The sequence below is a fragment of the Gracilinanus agilis genome, chromosome 2 (genome assembly GCF_016433145.1).
Source record: "Gracilinanus agilis isolate LMUSP501 chromosome 2, AgileGrace, whole genome shotgun sequence".
Classification (NCBI taxonomy): domain Eukaryota; kingdom Metazoa; phylum Chordata; class Mammalia; order Didelphimorphia; family Didelphidae; genus Gracilinanus; species Gracilinanus agilis.
Window position 1 is genome coordinate 253,635,491 of NC_058131.1, and position 22,804 is coordinate 253,658,294.

Here is a 22,804-nt window from a genome sequence, read left to right on the forward strand (position 1 = left end):
CCAAAAAAGGTTAAGAATCTGCTTTCTGTGAGCGTTCTTCAAGGGCACCAAGATTCGGTGTCAGTGGCAGTTCTTGCACTCCTCACTCTGAGACCAACTCCCTATCCGCCACGAAGCGCTGCAGCAAGACATCTGACAAAAATTCCTTTGAAAGGGAATGTTGATTTCTATAAATTGTCTTTACTTGAGACTTTCCTCCTTACGTTTTTCCCCTTTTGACAACTATCAATCCACAGGTCCTACAACTTCCGTTCAGCGTCGGCAGGAATCCTGCGCATGTGCGAAATCAGCCTATCTCCTTTTCTCTAACTTTTCCCCTTTTTCCGGGAATGAGGCACTCGGCTTCCGGAGCGCATGCGCGGTTAACGGCTCTGGAGTCGGGAGGATTCCTGTATTTTCGGAGGCCTGAGAATCCTAGGACGTAGTACTCATTTCGACTTCCTATCTCTGGTTTCCTTCGCGTCAGGCGCGGGGGCGAGGTTCTCCCCGTTCTTCCTGCTGCCCGGGCACGGCCCCGGCTCTCAGGTAGGCCGCACGCGGTGCCCTCAGAGGAGACTTCCCGCAGCCCGGCCCTTGGCGTGGGTAAAACGGCCCTTGGCCCAGGGTCTCGCGGCCTAGGAGCGCCCCCTCCCCCTTCCCTTCCCACGCCGCTCCAGGCTTAGTCCCTGCTCCCCCGACCCCGCATTGTGCAGAGACCCTCTCCTCGACTCCCAACTTCCCTATTCCTCCTCTGTGCCAGGCCTCTTCTCCCGCCCCTCCCCTTTTCTCGGGAAGCTCCCTGGACTTCCTTGCTCATGCCACAGCTGTGCTTCGCCCACCGCATCTCCGCAAGTGTGTCCATTCCCGTTTTGCATAGGGAAATTGAGGCCCCAAAGAAGTGAAGAGACTGGCCCGCGGACATTACTGAAAAGAGTATGAACCTTGGGCTCGACCGGGCCCTCTTGACTCCAGGTCTTTCCCTTGAGCTTGGAAGAAACATTTATTATAGCCAACATGTACATAGCATCCACTGTGTGTCTGGCACTGTGCTAAACGCTTTATGGTCATTTGCTCATTTGATCCTCACAACAATCCTGGGAGGTGGTGCTATTATTATCCCCATTTTGCAGATGAGGGAATTGAGGTAAATAGCAGGTAGGTGGTTTGCCCAGGGTCACACAGCTAGTAAGTGTCTGAGGTTGGATTGGACTCGGATCCTCCTGACATGAGTCTAGTGCTCTTTCTCTTATGCCCCCATGCACACAGTTTGGGAGAATGGTTCATTCTGTTGATCCCCATAAACAGCCTTCCAAGTAATATTAAGACATTGGGGGTAGGGGGGAAATGATAAAACCATAATCAAAAGAAGTAATTGGAGTGAGAGGTCATAATTTTCCCCTAATCTCACAGTTCACAGATGGGAGAAACTGGGACCAAAGAAATTGTCACTTGTCTTAAGGAACTTACAAAGTTAGAAGCAGAATTACAATTCAAACTTGGGATCTACTGACCAAATTTGGCTCTATGCACTATACCAAAGCTTCTAGTTCTTAGGAAGGCTCTACTCTACAGGGCCTTTTGCTAGAAATTGGAGAACAGTACCAAGATAGAAAATTACAACCACCATCACTTGCATTTCTCTTGACCCTACGGTTTGAAAAGAGCATCTTTTTACAGATGAGACTAAGGCTCAGATAACTCCACCAGGGTTAATGTTTAGACTAGGGATCTGAAATTAGACCTGATACCATAATCAGAGAATATTCGTTGCCCTGCACAGGTCTGAAGCACCTAGTATTGCTATCAGCTTCCTTTGCACTCTGGGACTCCCATCTGAATTTAGATTCTCATCACCTCTACCTCCACACTGCCCATTCTCGTCTTTCCTTCATATCTGCTAAAGGAATCTTTTTTATATGTAGGTGTGACCATAAATAGCTGACATTTGCCTAGCACCTTAAGATTTACAAAGTTGTACTTTATGTTTCATATGATCCTCACAATAATCCTGTGAGATAAATACTGCAATATTATTAACTCACTTTTTACTGAGGAAAAACAGATATTAGAGAGGTAACTTGCCCATCAAGTGTCAGGGTCTGAACTTGAGCATGTCTCTTCTTGATTTCAACTCTAGCACACTGTCATATTGTCCTCCTGTTCCATATCACTTACAGTACTTCCTAGCCCTCTTAAAAGTTTTCAGTGGCACATTTTTGCCATTCAGATAAGACAAAAACTCATCTTAGTATTTAAATCACTTGTGCAGGCTCCTACCTACCTATGTTGTAAGTCTGCTTTCCCATTACTTTCCTCTATATCTTACCATTCATATAGCCCTTTAATGTTTGCAAAGTGCTCTGCCTGCCATATCTTTTGATCCTTAGCCATATTGCACCACTAGGCGTTTCTGATCTTCTCTTAACCACTCCCATGTTTGTGTGAGCCATCCCTCACTTTCCTCATCTCTGCCTGTTGAAATTCTTAAAGCAACTAGTGTGCCATCTTTATGAAGCTTTGTCAGATGTCCTTTTCCTCTACCCCAGCTAAAAGTAATCTCTCCCACATTGTCCTATAGAGTTATCTACATCTCTTCTTTGCCCTATTACTCTCTCCTTCAGACACACTTCTTGTATGACCTTAGACAAGTTACTTGCTTCTGTTTCCTTCAGTTTCCTCATCTGTAAACAGGGATAATAAGAACATCTACCTTCCAGAGTTGTTGTGAGGACCAAATGAGATTTCAAAGTACATAGCACAGTGCTAGGCACATGCAAGCTCTATATAAGTGTTAGCTATTATTCTTTATAATATTAATTTTAGTCTTCTTGTCCCTTATACTCTAGCAGAGCATGGGCAGGGACCATTTTTTTCTTCTCCTTTTCATATCCCCTACACCTAGGGTATTGATCTTTAACACCACAGGTACTTAAATAGCATTACTTGAATTAAAGGGAGAGAAGTTTGAGAAGAATGAACATTTTCACTTGGTATGAATGTTGTAGACATTAGGGATAGTTTTCTTAGATAAGGTGGAACTTGAGTTGGGCTTTGAAGGAAAGGCAAAGGCTTTTAAGAGCTAGAGCTGAGTCAGAATAGAAAGGTAGAGGAGGAATAAAAGTGATATAGCTATCAGGGGTGGTGTAAACAAACATGGAGACAGAGGGCAGGGCAAGAAGAAGAGATAGAGAATAGTCTGGTTAAGAATTGTTGGACATGTAAAAGGGAGATGGTTTTTTTTGTTTTGTTTTTAAACCTTTCTATCTTAGTAACAGTTCTTAAGACTGAAGGGCAAGGGGTAAGCAGGTGGGGTTAAGTGACTTGCCCAGAGTTACACAGCTAGGAAGTGTCTGAGGCCATTTTTGAACCAGATTCTCTCAACTCCAGGCCTGGCATGGCATCCACTCACTGCCACTTAGCTTGTCCCAATGGGGAGCTTCTCTTTTAGAAAGCTGACTATTAGAGCCAAATTATGAGACTTACCCATCTATATTATTCAACAGAGTAGCTATACCAGTGATTCCTAAAGTGGGCACTACTGCCCCCGGTGGGTGCTGCAGCGATCCAGGGCAGTGAGGTGATGGCCACACTTTTTATGTATTACATTCTATTCTGAGTTCAATAAATAGTTTCATAATTTCCAGGGGGCGCTGGAAAGGGGGCGATAGGCCAAAAAAGTTTAGGAACCACTGATCTATACCATTAACATATTAGATCTTTCAGAGTATCTGAGAGGAAATAATAAAATTCTGTGTAATGGAAAATGTACTGATATGAATTGAGGCCCCAGATCTTCAACCTATTCACTCTAAGACCTTCGACAAGTCGTTTTCCTTTTCAAAGCATCAATTTCCTTCTCTTTAAAATTTGTACTAGATAATTTCGTAGGTCACTATAGCTTTGACATTCCAGTAACTACAGCTTATGTTTTTATAGCACTTGGTAAAATGTTTCTTCATAACAACCCAGTGAAATAAATAGGATAGTAATTATCTTGCTCATGTAGATGTGAAATCTGAGTAATAAAATAAAAGTGGATTACCTATGGTTATAGGACCAGTGTTTGATTTGGAAATGGATCTTAAATCTTCTGACTAAATCCATTGCACTTTTCATTATGTAATACTACTTATGGAAAAATTGGCAAATCTTGATTAGTTCCTCTTGTGGATCCAGCCCTGTAATAGGTGTTTATGAGAGGAAGACAGAAATTGGGATAATGTATGATTCCTTCCCTGAAAGAGCTTACAGTCTGTTAGGAGAGATAAAAATGACACATGTGAAACAACTACTTAGTATAAAATTTAAATTGTGTGATACAATCTATAAATTCTATTTCTGGGCCCAGGTGGGGAATTTTTTCATCTTAGTTTTAAAGAAAGAGAATAGATTTTTAAGCATCTTAGACCCCAAAAGATCATTACATTTAGCCTACTTTTGTTATTTTTAAAAAAATTTATTATAATCTTAGCATTCAGCATATACAAAAAGATTATAAAAATGAACCTCAAATAAAACCAGAAATTCCAAGCTATTTTTATTTTTACTTTCAAAGGAGAGAAAAAACTATATAAACTTTAGCAAAGTATTAATAATTTCTATTGTCTCTTATAAGTTTTCATCTGTGTATCTGTAAGGTTTTGTTATTTTCATGAGGTTGTAGTTATTAATATATATGTTGCTATAATTCTGATATCTTCACTTTGAGTTACTTAGTTTCAGTATTTCTTTGTATTCTTTTTTCTTACAGTATTCTTTTGCATTGCTATATATACCACAATTTATTTGATTATTTCCCAGTTGTTGTACATAATTTTGTTTGCACTGTATGTTTGTTTGCTTTTTGCTATTATTACAAACAATGTGGCCTCCTAGATAAAGAGCTGACCTCAGAAGACTTCAGGTCAAGTCTGTTCTTGATACATAATAGCTGTGCGATTCTGCACTTAATCTCTCAGTGGGCTTCCTATCCTTCTGCCTTCCTAGCAAGAGTTTCTTCACCTGAGAGTTCTCTTTGCCATTGAAATCACATGTCTAGTGCCTATCAATTGATAAAAGAAGAAGCATTTATGAATCCACTACTGTATACCAGGCACTTCTAGGCTCTAAAGATACAAATATAATGAATAAAATTCCACTAACAAATAGCTTATAGTCTAACAAGAAGCAACTGGATAGATAAAGAGATAGGCTAAATAAATATAAAGACAATACATACAAATATAAAATGCTTTAAATACATGTAGTTTGAGGAGCTGGGGACACTAGCATTTTGGGAGGTCCAGAGAAGCTTCTTTTAGAAGATTTTTTGTTTAATCCTTACCTTTTATCTATTTATTTCTGTGATTATGTTTTCTTTTCTGGATGTTTTCTGAAATTATCTGATCCAAATTGTCTCCCTCCCCCCTCCCAGAGCTGCAAGCAATTTGATCTGGGTTTTACTTTTTTTTATCATGCAAAATATATTTCTATATTGTTCCTTTTTGTAAGAGAATACTCATATAAAACCAAAATCCCAAAATAAAAACCCAAATAAACCAAAGTGAAAAATCATATTCTTTGATGTGCATTCTGATTCCAACTTTCTTTCTCTGGAGGTAGATAGCAGTCTTTGTCTTAAGTCCCTTGGAATTGTTGTGGTTCATTGTATTGCTAAAAGGAGTTAATTCTTTCACAGTTGATCGTCATACAGTATTGCTATTATACGTACAATGTTCTCCTTGTTCTGCTTATTTTACTCTGCATTGGTTTATGTAGGACTTTTCAGCTCTTTCTGAAATCATCCTGTTTATCATTTCTTACAGCACATATTCCATCACCATCATATATACAATTTGTTCAGCCATTACCTAATTGATGAACATCCTCTCAATTTCCAGTTCTTTGCCACTACAAAAAGGCTGCCATAAATATTTTTGAATAAAAGAATTATTCCTTTTTTAAAAAATCTCTTTGGGATACTCTCCATTTTAGAATCAATACTAAGCATTGGTTCCAGAGCCTAAGGGCTAGGCAAGTGGGATTAAGTGATGTGCCTAGGGCAGTGATGGGCAAACTATTCCCCTCAGCCAGATCTTAAGCAATTCCCTAATCACTATGCCCCCACATCCAGATGTAGTGATTAGGGAATTGCTTAAGGCAGTGATGGGCAAACTATGGCCTGGATCTGGCCTGCTGGGAATAGTTTGCCCATCATTGGCTTAGGGTCACACAGAAGTGTCTGGCGCCAGATTTGAACCCAGGATCTCCCTTGTCCAGGCCTGGCTTTCTATCCAATGAACCATCTAGTTGTCCCTAGAAGGTAGTTCTTAAGCTCAATCTTGATGGAAGAGAGGATTCTACATGGCAGAGATAAGAACATATATTCTAGATATGTCTGGCTAGTAAAAAGGTCTAAAGACAGGACTATTTCTGTGAGGAACAGAAAGAAGGGCAATTTGGTTGGATCCAAGAGTGGGAGGGAGCAGAATGTACAAAGAGTCCAGATAAATAAGTTGGAGCCAGATTATGAAGGCATTCTGAAGCAAATGGAGTTTATTTTTGATTCTGGTCATTTGGAAGACATTGGAGTTCATCAAATTGGGAAGTATCATGGTTCATACCTGTGCATAAAGAAATTCACTTTGGTAATAAAATGGAGCATGGAATACTGACGGGAAAAGCTTAAGACAGGAAGACCCGTTTGGAAGCTGTTAATGGTAATCCCGGGAGAAGTGAAAATGGCCTGAACTAGAATGATAATTATGTGAATAAAGACAGATGGTTAGATTCAAGAAATATATGGAGTGTGAACTGGAATGACCTCCAGGAATTGATGCAGAGTGAAAGGAGCAGAACCAGGAGAACATTGTACACAGAGATTGATATACTGTGGTACAATCGAACATAACGGACTTCTCTACTAGCAGCAATGCAAGGATCCAGAGCAAGGCTGAGGGACTTATGAGAAAGAAAACTAGCCACATTCTGAGGAAGAACTGTGGGAGGAGAAATACAGAAGAAAAACAACTGCTTGAACACATGGGTTGATGGGGTTATTATTGGGGATGTAGCTACTAAATGATAACTCTAGTCCAACTATCAATAATATGGAATTAGGTCTTGATCAATGATACATGTAAAACCTGGTGGAATTATGCGTTGGCTAAGGGGGGTTAAGAGGGCTTGGAGGAGAGGAAAGAACATGAAATATGTAAGTAGGGGAAAATATTCAAAATAAAAACTTAAAAAAAAAGAAAGAAAAAAGAAATATGTGGAGGTAGAAACAGTAGGATTTGGCAACTAATTTGATATGTGCAGTAAGGGGAAAGTGAGAAATTGGAAGATAATGTCACAATTAGGAATCTGAAGTCTAGAAGAATGGTGATTCCTTCAATAGAAATAAGTTTGAGAGAAGGATGGGTTTGCAGGGAAAGATAGTGAGTTCTGTTTTGGACAAGTTGAATTTGACATATCTGAGGCATCTAATTTAAAATGTTCAGTAGGTAGTTACTAATGCAAGATTGATGCTATCCCTATCCAATGAATATTTTTGAACAAATAAATGCCTTTTAATGTATATAAAATAAAGTCCTAATAAAGGGAATATTGCATCTTCCTCTTTTACAAAGCAAACTGAGACATGCTACCACTAGTGAATGCTGCAGAGTTGTGACCTAGGTTTTCTTGTGTCTTTGAATGTCTTCTTATCTTATGACATTATTTTCCCACTTTCTATTCTGTTTATTTTTTTAATTACATATAGAAAAGATTTTTTAACAATTGCTTTTTGACCTTTTGCAATCTAAGTTCTCTCCCTTCCTTCCTCCTCAATATTCCCCAGATGGTGAACAATCTGATATGGGTTATTTCAGTGTTGTCATTAATTTACGGCCCTTTGGAAGTGGTTCCAAATTGCTCTCCAGAAGGGTTTTATTAGTTTACAGCTCCATTTTATATTAGTGTTCCAATTTTCCCACATCCCTTCCAACATTTATCTTTTTCCTTTTTTGTCATATTATCCAATAGTGGGTTTAAATTGGTATCTCAGAATTGTTTTATATGTTTATATATATATATGTGTCTTATATTTATATATATATGTCTTATTTATATTTACATATATATATACACATATATATATATATGNTTGCAATCTAAGTTCTCTCCCTTCCTTCCTCCTCAATATTCCCCAGATGGTGAACAATCTGATATGGGTTATTTCAGTGTTGTCATTAATTTACGGCCCTTTGGAAGTGGTTCCAAATTGCTCTCCAGAAGGGTTTTATTAGTTTACAGCTCCATTTTATATTAGTGTTCCAATTTTCCCACATCCCTTCCAACATTTATCTTTTTCCTTTTTTGTCATATTATCCAATAGTGGGTTTAAATTGGTATCTCAGAATTGTTTTATATGTTTATATATATATATGTGTCTTATATTTATATATATATGTCTTATTTATATTTACATATATATATACACATATATATATATGCATCTCTCCAACCCAGTAGTGATTTGAAGCATTTTTCATGACTAGAGATGCTTTTGTTTCTTTATTTGAGAACTACCCATTCATATTCTTTGACCATTTATCAATTGGGAAATGACTTGTATTCTTATAATTTGCCTCAGTTCTCTATATATTTGAGAAAAGAGGCCTTTGTCAGAAATACTTGCTGTGAAATTTTTTCCTGTTATTTGTTTCCCTCTTGGTAGCATTGGTTTTGTTTGTACAAACCCCTTTTAATTTAATGTAATCAAAATTATCCATTTTATTTCTCATAATATTGTCTTCTTTTATCACAAATTCTTCCCTTATCCATCAACCTGACAGGTAAACTATTCTGTATTCTCCTAAATTGTTTATGGTATCATCCTTTGTTTCAAGAGACCTAGGTTTTCTGATTCCTTGTGTATTATCCTCTTTGTGGAACTCAACTCTGATCATTTAAATTTTCCCTCATAAGGCTAAGGGACCATGGAGGATATTCAGAACATATCCTTTACCCTTTGAAGGCAAAAGGTTGTTTATTGTTAACCATCAAAAATTTTTGCTTGTGGACATTTCTAATCTATTTATCCTTTAGGAAGATATGAAACCAAGAAACTCATTCTTTCTTTAATCTCTTACATATATTTAATCCTTTTTGAAAACATTCTCTTATTTGATTGCAGTAATTAGCATGTTATTCAGTTGTTGTTCTTACAGAGACTGCAGTAGAGGACACCCAGTAGTGATAGATTTGGGAAGGGAATTGAGTAGTATTTTAAGAGAATAACCAGATTTATCCTCATAAAATTTCTGTTGGAAATACAGTATCAAACAATGTAGGTTCTTCTCCCCACTCTCACTGGAAAAAAATCATTGTTAATCCAAAATCTTGGTAGACAAACAAAGCATTTTTTTAAAAGTTTATCTTTAAAGTCTGAAATGGTACCTGGATTAGTGGTTTACTTTATTCTTCCATTCACTACCAGAAGATGATAAACATGCATTGATTACAGGCAGGTGCAGACATTTCTTATAATTACTTTTTTTCAGTTAGCGAAAATCTGTCATTTCTTACCCACCTCCCACCACTGTTTAAAAAAAAAAGGAAACAAAATTCTTATAGCATAGTCAAATAAAACAAATTCCTATCTTGACCATGACAAAAAAAAAATATATATATATATATGCCACAATTGCATTCACAATCCATAGCATCTGGGGGCAGCTGGGTAGCTCAGTGGATTGAGAGCCAGGCCTAGAGATGGGAGGTCTTAGGTTCAAATCTGGCCTCAGACACTTCCCAGCTGTGTGACCCTGGGCAAGTCACTTGACCCCCATTGCCTACCCTTATCACTCTTCTGCCTTGGAGCCAATACACAGTATTGACTCCAAGATGGAAGGTAAGGGTTTTAAAAAAAAAGAAGAAGAAGAAGAAGAATCCATGGCATCTCTGTCAGGAGGTGGGTAGCATGGTTCATCATGGGTTCTCTAATTATAGTTAGTCAATGTGTCGATCAGAATTCTTAAAATTTGTTTGTCTTTCAGTTTGTCTTCACAGAGTTATTATATAAATTGTTCTGGTTCTGCTCATGACACTCTGCTTTAGATCAAAATGTATCTGTCTACTTTTCTTTGAAACCATTAGCTTCATCATTTCTTATAGCACAGTAGTATTCCATTATATTCATATACTATTCCCGAATTGATTGACACCTTTTTAGTTTACAATTTTTTGCTGCCACATAAAGAGATATAAAAATTTTTGTATATATGGAACTTTTTCTTTTATTTCTTTGAGCTACACTTCAGTGGGATATGGCAAGGTCAAAAAATATGCATAGTTTAATGACTTTTTTGAGCATAGTTCCAAATTATACAATGGTTGGATTTATTCATAGCTCTACCAACAGTGCATTGCCCATTTTCCAGCATGTCCAGCAACATTTTGTCATTTTTCTTTTTTTTGTCAGTTTTGCCAATCTTATGAGAGTGGAGTAGAACTCCAAGAGCTGCTTTAATTTACATTTCTCTCATTATTAGAAATTTGGACATTTTTCTATGTCAAATTCATAGATTGGATTTCTTCCTTCGGATACTGCTTATTTATATGTTTTGATGATTTATCAACTAGAATTTGAATAAAACTTTCCTCTTTGTGTTTTTTTTACTGTTAATTGTTATTTTAAATTATATATTTAAAAACCTTAAAACAAATAAATTTGTTAAATTGAACAATCTTTTAGACTATTGTTATGAACAAATTCTACTCTCTGAGATAGACTATTCTCTTTGTTAAATGTAAGTGCCAGTCATGCCCAGGGATGGGATGACAAGAAAGGGTTCCTACTGTTCCCCAGAAGGAGTGTTATAGGACAGGTGCAAATGACTATAATACAGAACAGAGCATGATAAAACAATATAAAATGCTATGTGATTTCACTACTTCCATTTGCCTCTCAGAGTTATCTGTTACTAAAAAAAAGCCTGTCATTAATACTCCTCCCTCCCCCTTTTTTTTAAGGACCAAAATGAGCCTGTTTGGGACAACCTCGGGTTTTGGAACTGGTGGGACAAGCATGTTTGGTAGCACAGCAACAGATAATCACAATCCTATGAAGGTAATGAACATAACCTTTTTCTTTAACCAGCATTCATATTGAAGAAAATAGATATTTGGGTGACAGAGACTGCACAATAATTTTACTATCATATACAATGTATTTGCTGGTACTTAAACAAAGGAACATTGTTATATCCCTTATAGCAGAAATGAAATTAGCACTTGTGCAGTATTTCAGCCAGAGGATCTCTAAAGTTTAGGGACACAAGGTAAATACTCAGTTAAACTGACAAAATTAATTAACACTTACTAAAGCACTTTCTGTGTGTAGGTAGGAATAGCTAGGTGGTACAGTGAATAGAGGACATGGCCCAGAGTTAAAAGACAAATTTTCCTGAGTTGCAGTCTAGCCTCAGACAGTTACTGATTGTGAATCTGGGCAAATCACTTCACCCCATTTGCCTCAGTTCTATAAAATGAGCTGGAGAAGGAAATAACAAACCACTGTAGTATCTTTGCCAAGAAAATCCCAAGTGAGGTCATGAAGAGTTGGACTTAACTGAAACAACTGAATAATAGAACAAGTTGCTTGGGTTACAAAAAGAAAATGGTTCCTAACCTCAGGGAGCTTATTTCATATTCGATTAAACATGTACATGCAAGTTTATGCAAAAAAATATACAAAATAAATACAAGAGAATTTTGGAAGGGAGAGAGATACTATCAGCTTGGAGACCAAGAAAGGCCTCATATAGCAATTGGTGCTTAAGGTTAACTTTAACATAATATTCACAAATTGTCTTTACAGGATATTGAAGTTACATCCTCTCCTGATGACAGTATTGGATGTCTTTCTTTTAGCCCACCTACATTGCCAGGGAACTTTCTTATTGCAGGATCCTGGGCCAATGATGTAAGTGTTACTTGGATACAAGTTATTTAAATGACTTCTTTTTACCTGGATCATTATAATTGACTGTTGTGTTTTGATTTGGGCATGTTAGCTATGGTATTTTGCTATAGCTAATAAAATAATACTTGATGAGAAAAGAAAGAAATCTTTATGCAAAATCTTTGACTAATTTTAAATCTATAAACCTGTCATATAGTAAGATATTACCTGTTTTGGTTTTGCTTATTAGCAGAATAAAGTATAATGGTGCAACCTTATAGATAGATCCTTTAAACCATTTGATATTGTATGTATATACTATATGGCTGTGTATTCCTAAATCAGGTCTCTGGTCATTGATCATTCCATTGTTTGAGCCTGAAATTATCATATAACTGAACAGAGACCTAGATAGCCAATTTTGTACTCTTTGAAGTGGATAGTTTCCATCCATCTGTTGTAAGATTTTTTCAATTCCAAATATACCACTGACATGATGAGTACATTTGTTGTACTTAATCAGGGTACAAAAAATTCTGAGAGGAAGTGTAAAATTTGTCACTGTGGCCAGATTCTCCTTATCCCCTTGGATAAATGATACACTGCTTCATTTTCCAGAAATTAAAGTATCTCAAAGGGTATAGTAGAAGGAAACAAAACATTTGTGCACTTAATATCAGAAAAATACTAAATTTGTCTTCTCTATAAACCATATGTACTTATTATTATATAAGCCTTTCTCCTCTTCTATCTTAACATTTGTATCTTTAAGTTTGTTCTGTCAATCTAGGTATATAACTAAATTATAAACTGTTAATACTTAAATGCTTCAGTGGATCCATGATCTTCTTTGAGGTAGATCCTTGATGTTTTATAGAGTACAAATTGCAACCTACTCATGCCTTCTGATTATATGCGATTCTTTTCCTTGTCCTCCCATAAATCTCCCACCAAAGACCTAGCCTATTGCCTAGAGCACCTTAACTTAGAACTTTTAACATTCTGTGGGAACCAGCCATTATTCTTGGTTTTTGAACATCCTACCTCATTTTTTCAGTAAATATTTCCTGAATGAGATCTTACATACCAGTGCCTGTGTCAGTCATTGATAATATGTAAGCCAACTTACCCATAACCATTGCCTTTTGACCTTTAGCTTACTTACAACTAATTTTAATTCCTTAGAGATTCTGATGTTTGATGACTTGCAGCTGTATTAGCATCACTAAAAAACTATCCACTTGGAATAATAATAATAATAAGCAGTGTTCAATCTCCCAAATTTAATCCATCCTTCTCTCTTACACGATTCTAGACAATCTGTAATTCCTGTCCCAGATATGTGCACTAATAGATTAACTCATTGGTTTGCCCATCCAACTAAATGTCATAGTCTGGACAGTAGACATTCTTTATCATTTTGGCTTTTCCTATGTGGATTGTTAGGCCTGTCTCTCTTGAGTGATAATGGATCTCATTGAGGAGACTATAGTATTCTGGAACTTGATGCAGTCAACACTGTCATCTACAAATAGCATCTGGAAGACCATACCATCTATGGAAAATCCCCCTTCTATTTGGATTCTGTATAGAACATCCTCTGTGACTTTTTGGTGAGCAAGCATGCATATGACTGTATTCTGCCTTGTTTGCTATTGATAATCAAAGAATCATTGAACAGAGATAACTCTCTAATGCCCCTAAAAGTCTTATATGCATTAGGGACACCTTGCTAGTTGGAGAGGCTTTGGGAGCTGTTTTGTTTTAAGTGGTCAAATTTTTTTTTTTTTGTAATCAACAATAAAAACCAAAGCAGGATATTGTATCCTCTCCATCTTCTAGTCAGTTGTGTGACTATGAAGATGTAGTCTACTGTAGAAAATAATTTAGGAAAGCATGTCTGTTCCCTTATATTTTTATCAAAATATCATCAATATATTTGCAGGCCATTTTTTAAAGTTATCGAAGTGTTTTGTTTGTTTTATATCACCTTTTCCAAACATAACCCTCCTTTCTTCTCCACCCAGAGAAACATCCCCTATAAAAAGGATAAAAAAAGAAATTTTAGAAAACAATTGAGTAAAATCAATGTCAACTTAATATAGATGGGTATGCAATGTTCTATATCCATAGTCCCTCTCTTCTGCAAAGAGGGGAAGAAAGTACATTTTGTCACCTCTTCTTTGGGATTAAACTTAAATGTTCAGATCATTTCCATAATGAAAAAGATGAGAAAATAGACATAAGGTCCATAGTTGTTGATGATCATTTTTGTAAAAAGGGTAATGGTCCCCTCTTTTGGTAGAAATAATACTGTCCTATTCATTGTCAAACATAATTTAATATAATACGAGTTGCTCTGGCAATATTAATTATTCTTATTAATACAGGTTCGATGTTGGGAAGTTCAAGATAATGGACAGACTATTCCAAAAGCTCAGCAGATGCACACAGGGCCTGTACTTGATGTCTGTTGGAGTGATGTATGTTTCTATCAATTTCTTTTTTTTTCTTACAATTGAAGTATATTGTTATTCATAACCATTAATGACTTGAAATAGGTAAACATTGAATGATTTCCTCCTCTCCTCATTATATACACATCCAAGGAATTCTTAGTTTCTCAGTATGTTTGGTGTTTTATTGTGCCACTTGAACTTTTCTGAGGTTTGATAGTTCGTTATTGATACTTCCTTGCTCTAGGATGCAAAGCACCTTTCCTAAATAATATATATCTCATAAAGTGAAAGATGTACTTTATGTAAAAAAAATTCCAGATAGCATACAAGCTTTTCTACCTAAAGATATGAGTAAATTTTTTTCTTTTAAAATTTACACTGCTCAGAACACATTTTTCTCCTAAAATAACAATTGTTAAAAATGCCATTATTTTATTCATTTATTTTTGATGAAATCCTATTTTCAATTTCTGGGTCAATTCAGTGTCAATTGAATTTTTTTTAAGTGAGCCCAGTTTCTCAGGAAAAATAATCATAACTTAGTAAACCATGCCTTCATGCTTTTATTTGTTTTATGTAAGAATGAAAATTCTGCTTTTATACTTTAAAATATAAATATAATTCATATGGGACAAAATTTAGATAATCTGGGTAACAATCCAAAATAGAGCATTAAGAAATAATGACTTTTTGTGAGTTACTGTTCCTCACCTACTCTACTCATAGTCATAAGGTTATTGTAAGAACAAGTACTAGAAATGAACACTAAAAATAAAGAGATTTATTAAAACGTCATTTATTGGTTATATATGTAAACAATTCACTTTATTCCTGCAACCATTTTCTAAGCACATTAAATATGAACATGTTTTTTATTTAAATATTGAAAGAAATAATAAGAAAATTAAGGCATGGTTTCTGCCTTGTGGAGCTTCATAATGTAGCAGGGATGCACAATGTTGTATAATGACTATTGTGCAGAGTAGAACTTTTTGGGGTGGGACTTCTAATTTTATTCAGGGAATTCCTGGTGAGAAAAATCCCTTCAGTAATGCACATTAGCAATGTTACAGTTTTAGAGAATTGTATGGGACACTGAGAGGTAAAGTGACTTGCCCAGAACCACAAAGTCATTATGTGAAGGAAGAATCACAGTGTATAGTTGGAAAATCTTGAACCCCTGAAACTACATAGGGCCTTGGATAGCATCCCCTAAGAGATAATAGAAATCATAAGATTATAGATGTAGAACTGGAAGAGACCTCCAAATACCAGCTAGTCTGACCTTCTCATTTTACCAGTGAAATTGAAAAGGACCTTTGTTCTCCAGAGGAAGAAATATGAAGCATGGCTTTGTTATGTTGCTATGATGAATTCATTCTTGTGGCATAGACCAACCCTATGGAATGTTGTCTCTTTTTGTGATAATTTTTAGTGATAATTGGTATGAAGATTGGGACTAGTTATTCTGCAGTGATGATAAAAAAAAATAGTTACAGAAAAAGCATTAAAGACAATGAGCATCCTTCTCCCTGGGATGAAATCTATATTGCTTATGTCTTCATACTGCTATGTTCTTTACTCCTTTTCTCTTCCTCATAACAGGTGACCTACCTTTCCTACCACCTTTCCAAATAGGTCCCACTCATTTTCTTGCTGAACCTTATGACTTTGATCCCCCAAAGTACAGAAGCCCTCCTTTACCTTAAAAATGGTAGACCTAAAGGAATGGCTTTGAAGGACAGACCACCTCATTCTCAGAGGTGTTGACAACAAAATTAAGAATGGCTGCATTTTGAGCTAAGCAACCAGAAATAATGAATGCTCAGAGAACATTTTGAAAGATTACATTTTTTCCTGTGATATCTCTGTGGACATATAAAGAATTAACCTTGTAACTTTATAAACATGGAAGGGAACATATTGTTAAGTGTTACAGATGGAGTATTAGAGATACAGGACAAAAAAGGGGGAGATATGGTGGTAAATTTCTGTTGGAATCATTGACAAAAGTCCCTTTACTAAGTTATGGCTCTTCATGTATTTTTGACCCAGTTTATACACAAAATTTCACACAATTTATCTATAGTTCTGAAAATGATTTGCTGAACTAACATTTGGTGTTTACATGTACTTTACAGTTCAGGTAGGACTTTATTCCATTTTAATGAGATTTTTGTACATGTCCTGGGAACTTTAAAACTAGGGTTATAGAAGGCAAAAAGAAAATAAGTAGTAATAATTCAATTGAATGAAGTATGATGTGATGGAGTCTAATTTTGGATTCAGAAGACCTGGGTTTGAATTCTCACCCTGCTCCCTTATTATTTGTGTGACCTTGAACAAGACTTTAATTTCTAGGTAGGTTTCAATTTCCTCATCTTTAAGATAAGAGGGTTAAATGATCTCTAAGGACCTTTCCAGTTCTAAGCTGTTGTTCCTATGATTCTACAGTCATGTAATTTTTAGTACTTCAATTCTGAAGTATTTAATCAATTTGGCTTTTTTTTTTTAAGCAAAATTAATTGTTAACTTAGTTGAGTTGGTTTTGTTATAATAAGAATGATAGCTTCCTTGCCTTTTCCTTTTTAGGATGGGAGTAAAGTATTTACAGCATCCTGTGATAAAACTGCTAAAATGTGGGACCTCAACAGTAACCAAGCTATACAGATTGCACAGGTAATAGAAACTTAGTCTCTGCTTAGAGTAAAAGGGAGGGAAATATCCATAAGTAGTTTTAGTTCTTTGTAATAAAAGCTCTCTTAAGCTGATGGATTGAAACTTTTTTTGGAGTGCAGCATTAGTGGAATGGGACAAGACATGGCCCACGCAGGAATTTGTTTTGTTTAACTGTGTTTGTATAGGGTTTTGTTTTTCTTGCTTTGGGAGGGAATAGAAAGAGGTCAGGAAAGAATGCACACCTGAAAATAAAGTTGAGTTTTTAAAAATGTAAGGCTCTGTTAAGTGGTACATCATCATAATACTTTGTAGTTTTCATTTTCATTGGAATGCTATTTGGCTTATACTGTTTAGCTTTGTGCTTTTAAATATAATATACACCTGTTACAGTACTCAAGATCAGAATGTTCCTTGCTGTATTTACCATAAGTTGCTATACTTCAGGTCTTGTCCTCTGTGTGATGATATATATGTAATAACAGAATATTAACTGTAGATAAATTGGCTTTATAAGGACATTTTAATTGTATATAAGGTATTGCTTTTTAAATTTAATTTAATTTAAAAAATTTTTCCCCATGGTTATATGATTTTTGTTGTCTCCCTCCCTTGTTCCTTCCCTCTAGCAATTCCACTGGGTTATACATATATTATCACTTAAAACCTATTTCTATATTATTCTTTTTTGTAATAGAGTAATCTTTTAAAGTAAGGTGTTGCTTTTAAACTGCTCTATAATCAAAGTACTATCTATAATTTAGAGGAAGTATTTTTGTCTCATATCCTTATTATCTTAGAAAATATATGAAATTATTGTCAGGCTGTCTTTTTTTTTTCCTCTAAAAACACTACTAAGCTAGCTAGCTCCCAGTATACAGTACAGTTTAGAAACACTTGAATATAGCCATAATTTTATTGGCATTGCTTCTTCTCCCTGTATAGACAGTAAGTCTTATCTATCTATACTTCAGGAAATAGAGTAGAACTCTGAATGGTGGATTTAAGAGTATATAGATTCAAATCCTGATTCTGCTTATTATAGCTGTGTAATTTCGGGCAAGTCATTTTTCTTTTCTGAGCCCTAAGACTTATCTGTAAAACAAGAGGGTTAGATTAGATTGACTTTTAAGGTCTTAGCTAGATCTGAATCTACAATCTTATAATCTCTGATCCTTGTTATCTTATGTAATCCTCATCCATGTTCTTTTATAAATCCTCTGTAGAGGAGCTTACCAATATAATAGAGGCTTTCCTATGGTTCCTTTAATTTCTTATGATTAACTATTGACCTTCACACTCACTACATAGCCTATCTACCTCCCTTTCAGGTCATGTATGTCTTTTGTACGTAGATATACATATAAATATATATATACACATACATATCATCAGGGACAATTCTGTAAATGTTTAATTTGATGTTCACAGCCAGTCAACAAGCATTTATTAATTCTTTCCTTTTGTTAAACACTGTACTTAACCCTAATAATACCAAGAAAAAGTGAAAACTACCCCAACTTTCAAGACCTTTACAGTCTAATGGAAGAAACAACATTTACTTAAATGGATTTATACAAGATAATAGAGACTAAATTCAAGATAACTTTATAGAGGGGAAGGTACTTGGAGCTGTGGAGGACTAGGAAAGACCTCTTGGCAAAGATGACATTTGAGCTGAGTCTTGAAGGAAATAGAGGATTTTGAGATGGAGATGAGAGGAGCAAGCATTTTAGGAATGGGGGACAGCCATGAGAGGTGGAGCCTTGTAAAGAGAAGAGCAAATAGTCTAGTGTCACTGGACTGTAAAGTACTTAGGGAGGAATAATGGGTAAGCTAGATAGAGGCCTCATTGTAAAGAGCCTTAAATACCAAACAGTTTATAAGTATGATTATATTTACATGCCAGGTAAATGCCAAATATTTAACTCTAGAGCTAATAGGAGAGCTACTGGAATTTTTTGAGTAAGTAATGGCATGATCAGGCCTGTACTTTAGGAAAATCGTTTTTGCAACTGTATGAAAAATGGATTGGAAAGGGAAGAGATTTGGTACAGAGAAAACAATTGAGGCTATTCATAACATTTTTAATTGTTGTTTTTTGTCACACTTCACATTTTTTCCATACTGTATTATGAGGGGAAATGATTTTTTGCCCCAAATGATCAAGTTTTCTTTCCTCTTAACACAATTCAATTCATAACTACAATTTTGGAAACACCAGTCCAGAGGCCTAGCCTTTTCCTACTTGTATAAACTGCCTACAGAAAGTCTTAGAAAAGGAGACTGTAAACTTCATAGGAATAGAAACTATTCAGTTTTTTTGCCTTGATATCTCTGACACCTAGCACATTCCCTTCCCCTTAAAAATGGTTTGTTAACTTGAACAAAATTGAGGAACACCCATGCACTTTTTAGAATTATTGGCAGCAAGTTTTAACCTCCTTGTTCCAGCAGCTCAGCTGAAAATGACACAAGCAAAGGCACTGAATCAAAAGATGCCTGAATGAGAATATAGAGGTTCCAGTTTGGCTGGACCACACAGCTCATAAAGGAGAACAGTATGATATGTCCAAAAAAAATAGATTGGATCCAATTGTGGAGGACCTTGATTCAGGATCTTGAGTTTATTTTTCATTTTGCAGGCTGAAGCTAGTGACTATTTTTGGGCATCAGAATAATGAAATAATAGTGGAGTATTAGGAAGATTCCTTGCGTATCTATCTTAAAGATTCATTAGATAGAGGATAGACTTAAGGCTATAGTTTGAGCTTAAAAGAGATGAGGGCCTATCCTAGGGACATTTCAATTGATCGTGTAAAGAAGAGCACATTTGAGAGAACTGTCAATAGGACTGAATTTTTGAATGTTAAGAATAGAATGACTAAATCAGTAAATTTAATGAATGCAGTATTAAGCATTTACTATGTGTAGAGCACTGTGCTAAGTGCTGGGGATACAAAGAGAAAACCCATTGTTAAGAATGTTATATGGAAGATTTCGGTTGTAAGTCAAATGGAAAAGTCCCATGGTCTGTAGGGTGTATGCCCTCTTCATTATGCCATTATGCCATTCTACTAATGAAATGATGTGCTTTTCTGATGCCAACAGTGCCAAGGACTTTGATGATATGAACTTTCTTTTCTAGCTCTTCAATATATGTAGATTTACTTCCTTTAAGAGTTGTTACTAGGGTGGCAGCTGGGTAGCTCAGTGGGTTGAGAGTCAGGCCTAGAGACAGGAGGTCCTAGGTTCAAATCTGGCCTCAGTCACTTCCCGGCTGTGTGACCCTGGGCAAGTCACTTGACCCCCGTTGCCTACCCTTACCACTCTTCTGCCTTGGAGCCAATACACAGTATTGACTCCAGGACGGAAGGTAAGGGTTTAAAAAAAAAAAAAGAGTTGTTTCTAGGCTGCATTCCATAAAGGTTGCTTCTCAGGATAAATGGTTTCAAACACTTAGAGTAATAGTGTTGCTATTCCAAAAACTCTTGGGCTTAGGGTATGAAGAGAGAAGGTGATGGTAGTGGTTTGCCTTGATGCCTCCAAGGGTCCCCTTCAGGGTACCCTCCTACTTCATTCAACTAGTCTAGAATCCTTGCCTTGTGAGTGGTAGTTGGTTAATAGTTGGTGGGGATAGCTGACCCTTTTTTCAATATGAGTCTACTCCCCAGATAATAGCTATGAGGACTGGCCTGGATAGGATGACAAGAATCAAAAATTACTCATAGATTGTGAATCAGAGTGATTAGGAAAGCACTGATGCCATCATACAGAATTTGAAAGTGGGTATGAAGGAAGATTGATGATGAGTTTAGGTTTCTGTTGAAATATTCAAATGAAGATGCCTAGCAGGTAGTCAAAGTGTGATATTACAGCTCTGGGGTAAGTCAGATGTAGGTATATAGTTTTAGGAGATTAGGACGAAAACCATCAGAATGGACGGAGATCACTAAGGAAAAGAATGATGAGATGAGAAAAGATACAATGATAGAACCTTGAGATCCAGAATGACAGAACAATTGTGGCAGCATAGTGAAGTATAAAGTACATTAGTTTTGAATGAGAGGCTTGAGTTTAGATCTTAATTCTAGCCTTTACTACTACTTTCTCTAGGCCTAAGCTTCCCTGTCTGTAGAAAGAGGGCATTGGACTAGCTGATCCTTTTCCCAGCTTTAAATGCTTTTTAATATTTTCATGAAAATTATCATGGCAGGTGGGTGATGTAGAGAAAGGGGGTTGCTAAAAACTGAATGTATGAGCCTTCATTGTTCTTTATGTTAACCTGAATATTCAATTGAAAAAGTTTTTCACTCAATCTTAAAAATATGTAGCACTCATTACCAGCTTTATTTTTCTAATCACTGTTTTGTTTTTTATGAAAAGCATGATGCTCCTGTGAAAACTGTGCATTGGATCAAAGCACCAAACTATAGCTGTGTGATGACGGGAAGCTGGGATAAAACACTAAAGGTATAGCACACTGGGAAGATATTGTCCATGTAGCCTAATAGATACAGCAAGATTTATATCAGTTCTGATTAACCAAAGTCTTATTGTTTACTTTATTTAGTTTTGGGACACTCGGTCACCAAGTCCTATGATGACATTGCAGTTACCTGAAAGATGTTACTGTGCTGATGTGGTGAGCCATTTCATGCTAAACTTCTAATTTATCTAAACAATATGCAAGCCATAACATTTAATAATAAATTTGAAGGATATATCATGATGAATAGAGCCTCTGTGAATGATCATAAAGGCATAAGGATTTCTCCCAAATGATTTACCCTTCAGATTATATTAATGATATGGAATAGTTAAATTCTCACTGAAAATAATCATAATGTCCAGATTGTAATTTTAGGACTGAATAGCATTGTTTCTAATATTTGGCTATAGAAAGCACATTCCTTCACTTTATAAGAAATAAATGGCCACTTGACCCCCATTGCCCACCCTTACCAATCTTCCACCTATGAGACAATACACCAAAGTACAAGGGTTTAAAAAAAAAAGAAGAAATAAATGGATATGAAAGTATAGATTTAAAATATGGTTTTAAAAGATTTATTGGTAGCCATTAGAAAAATGAAGCCACATGCCATGCTGAGAGTCATTTTAAAAGACCCGCGTCCTGTTACCTCCCTTCCCCATCCTCCTCTATTCCAACTCACCAAAGAGGAAGTTCCAATCCAACCACTCACTATTTATCCTTCTACCTACATTATTATGTTTCCTGTCCACGTGATTATGCAAGAGAGGAAGCCAGTTGGCTCTTGGGAAATGTAGTTTGAAAGAGCCCTAAATGTCCACAGGAAGTTTAGATCAGGGAACTCAAAATTAGTTCAAGGACCCCCAAATTTCCAGTACCACAGTTTGAAAGGCTAAGAGAGTATATTCAGATCCTTATGTTGACTATACATTTTCATCTTTTCCTTGTCTCTGGCTTTAGGTCTACCCCATGGCAGCTGTAGCTACTGCTGAGAGAGGATTGATAGTTTATCAGTTAGAGAATCAGCCTTCTGAATTCAGAAGAATAGAATCTCCTCTTAAGCATCAGGTAAATAACAGCACATCAAATCAACGAATACTTACCAACAGTCTCTTATGTGAAAATACTTGTAAGTAATGTACTAGAGAAAGTCTGCTGCTAAAGAGGGGCTGGGAAGTGTTATCTAAACTGGTATTAAATTAGGTAATGATATAATTAAATATTTTATATTCAAGCTTGAGCATATTGTAGTTACATAAACCTGTA

The 22,804-nt window shown here is 36.0% G+C and overlaps 1 protein-coding gene across 1 annotated transcript in view; it reads left to right on the plus strand.

The window, feature by feature from the left end:
* The first annotated feature begins 415 nt into the window (after positions 1-415).
* Positions 416-22,804, plus strand: part of RAE1 (ribonucleic acid export 1) — a 28,791-nt gene continuing 6,402 nt past the window's right edge. Inside the window, exons 1-8 of the mRNA XM_044663837.1 lie at positions 416-525; positions 10,978-11,074; positions 11,825-11,929; positions 14,299-14,391; positions 16,960-17,046; positions 21,430-21,516; positions 21,617-21,688; positions 22,499-22,606. Of these exons, the coding sequence (XP_044519772.1) occupies positions 10,985-11,074; positions 11,825-11,929; positions 14,299-14,391; positions 16,960-17,046; positions 21,430-21,516; positions 21,617-21,688; positions 22,499-22,606 (642 nt within the window). The 5' untranslated portion in view covers positions 416-525; positions 10,978-10,984. The remainder of the gene's footprint in view (positions 526-10,977; positions 11,075-11,824; positions 11,930-14,298; positions 14,392-16,959; positions 17,047-21,429; positions 21,517-21,616; positions 21,689-22,498; positions 22,607-22,804) is intronic.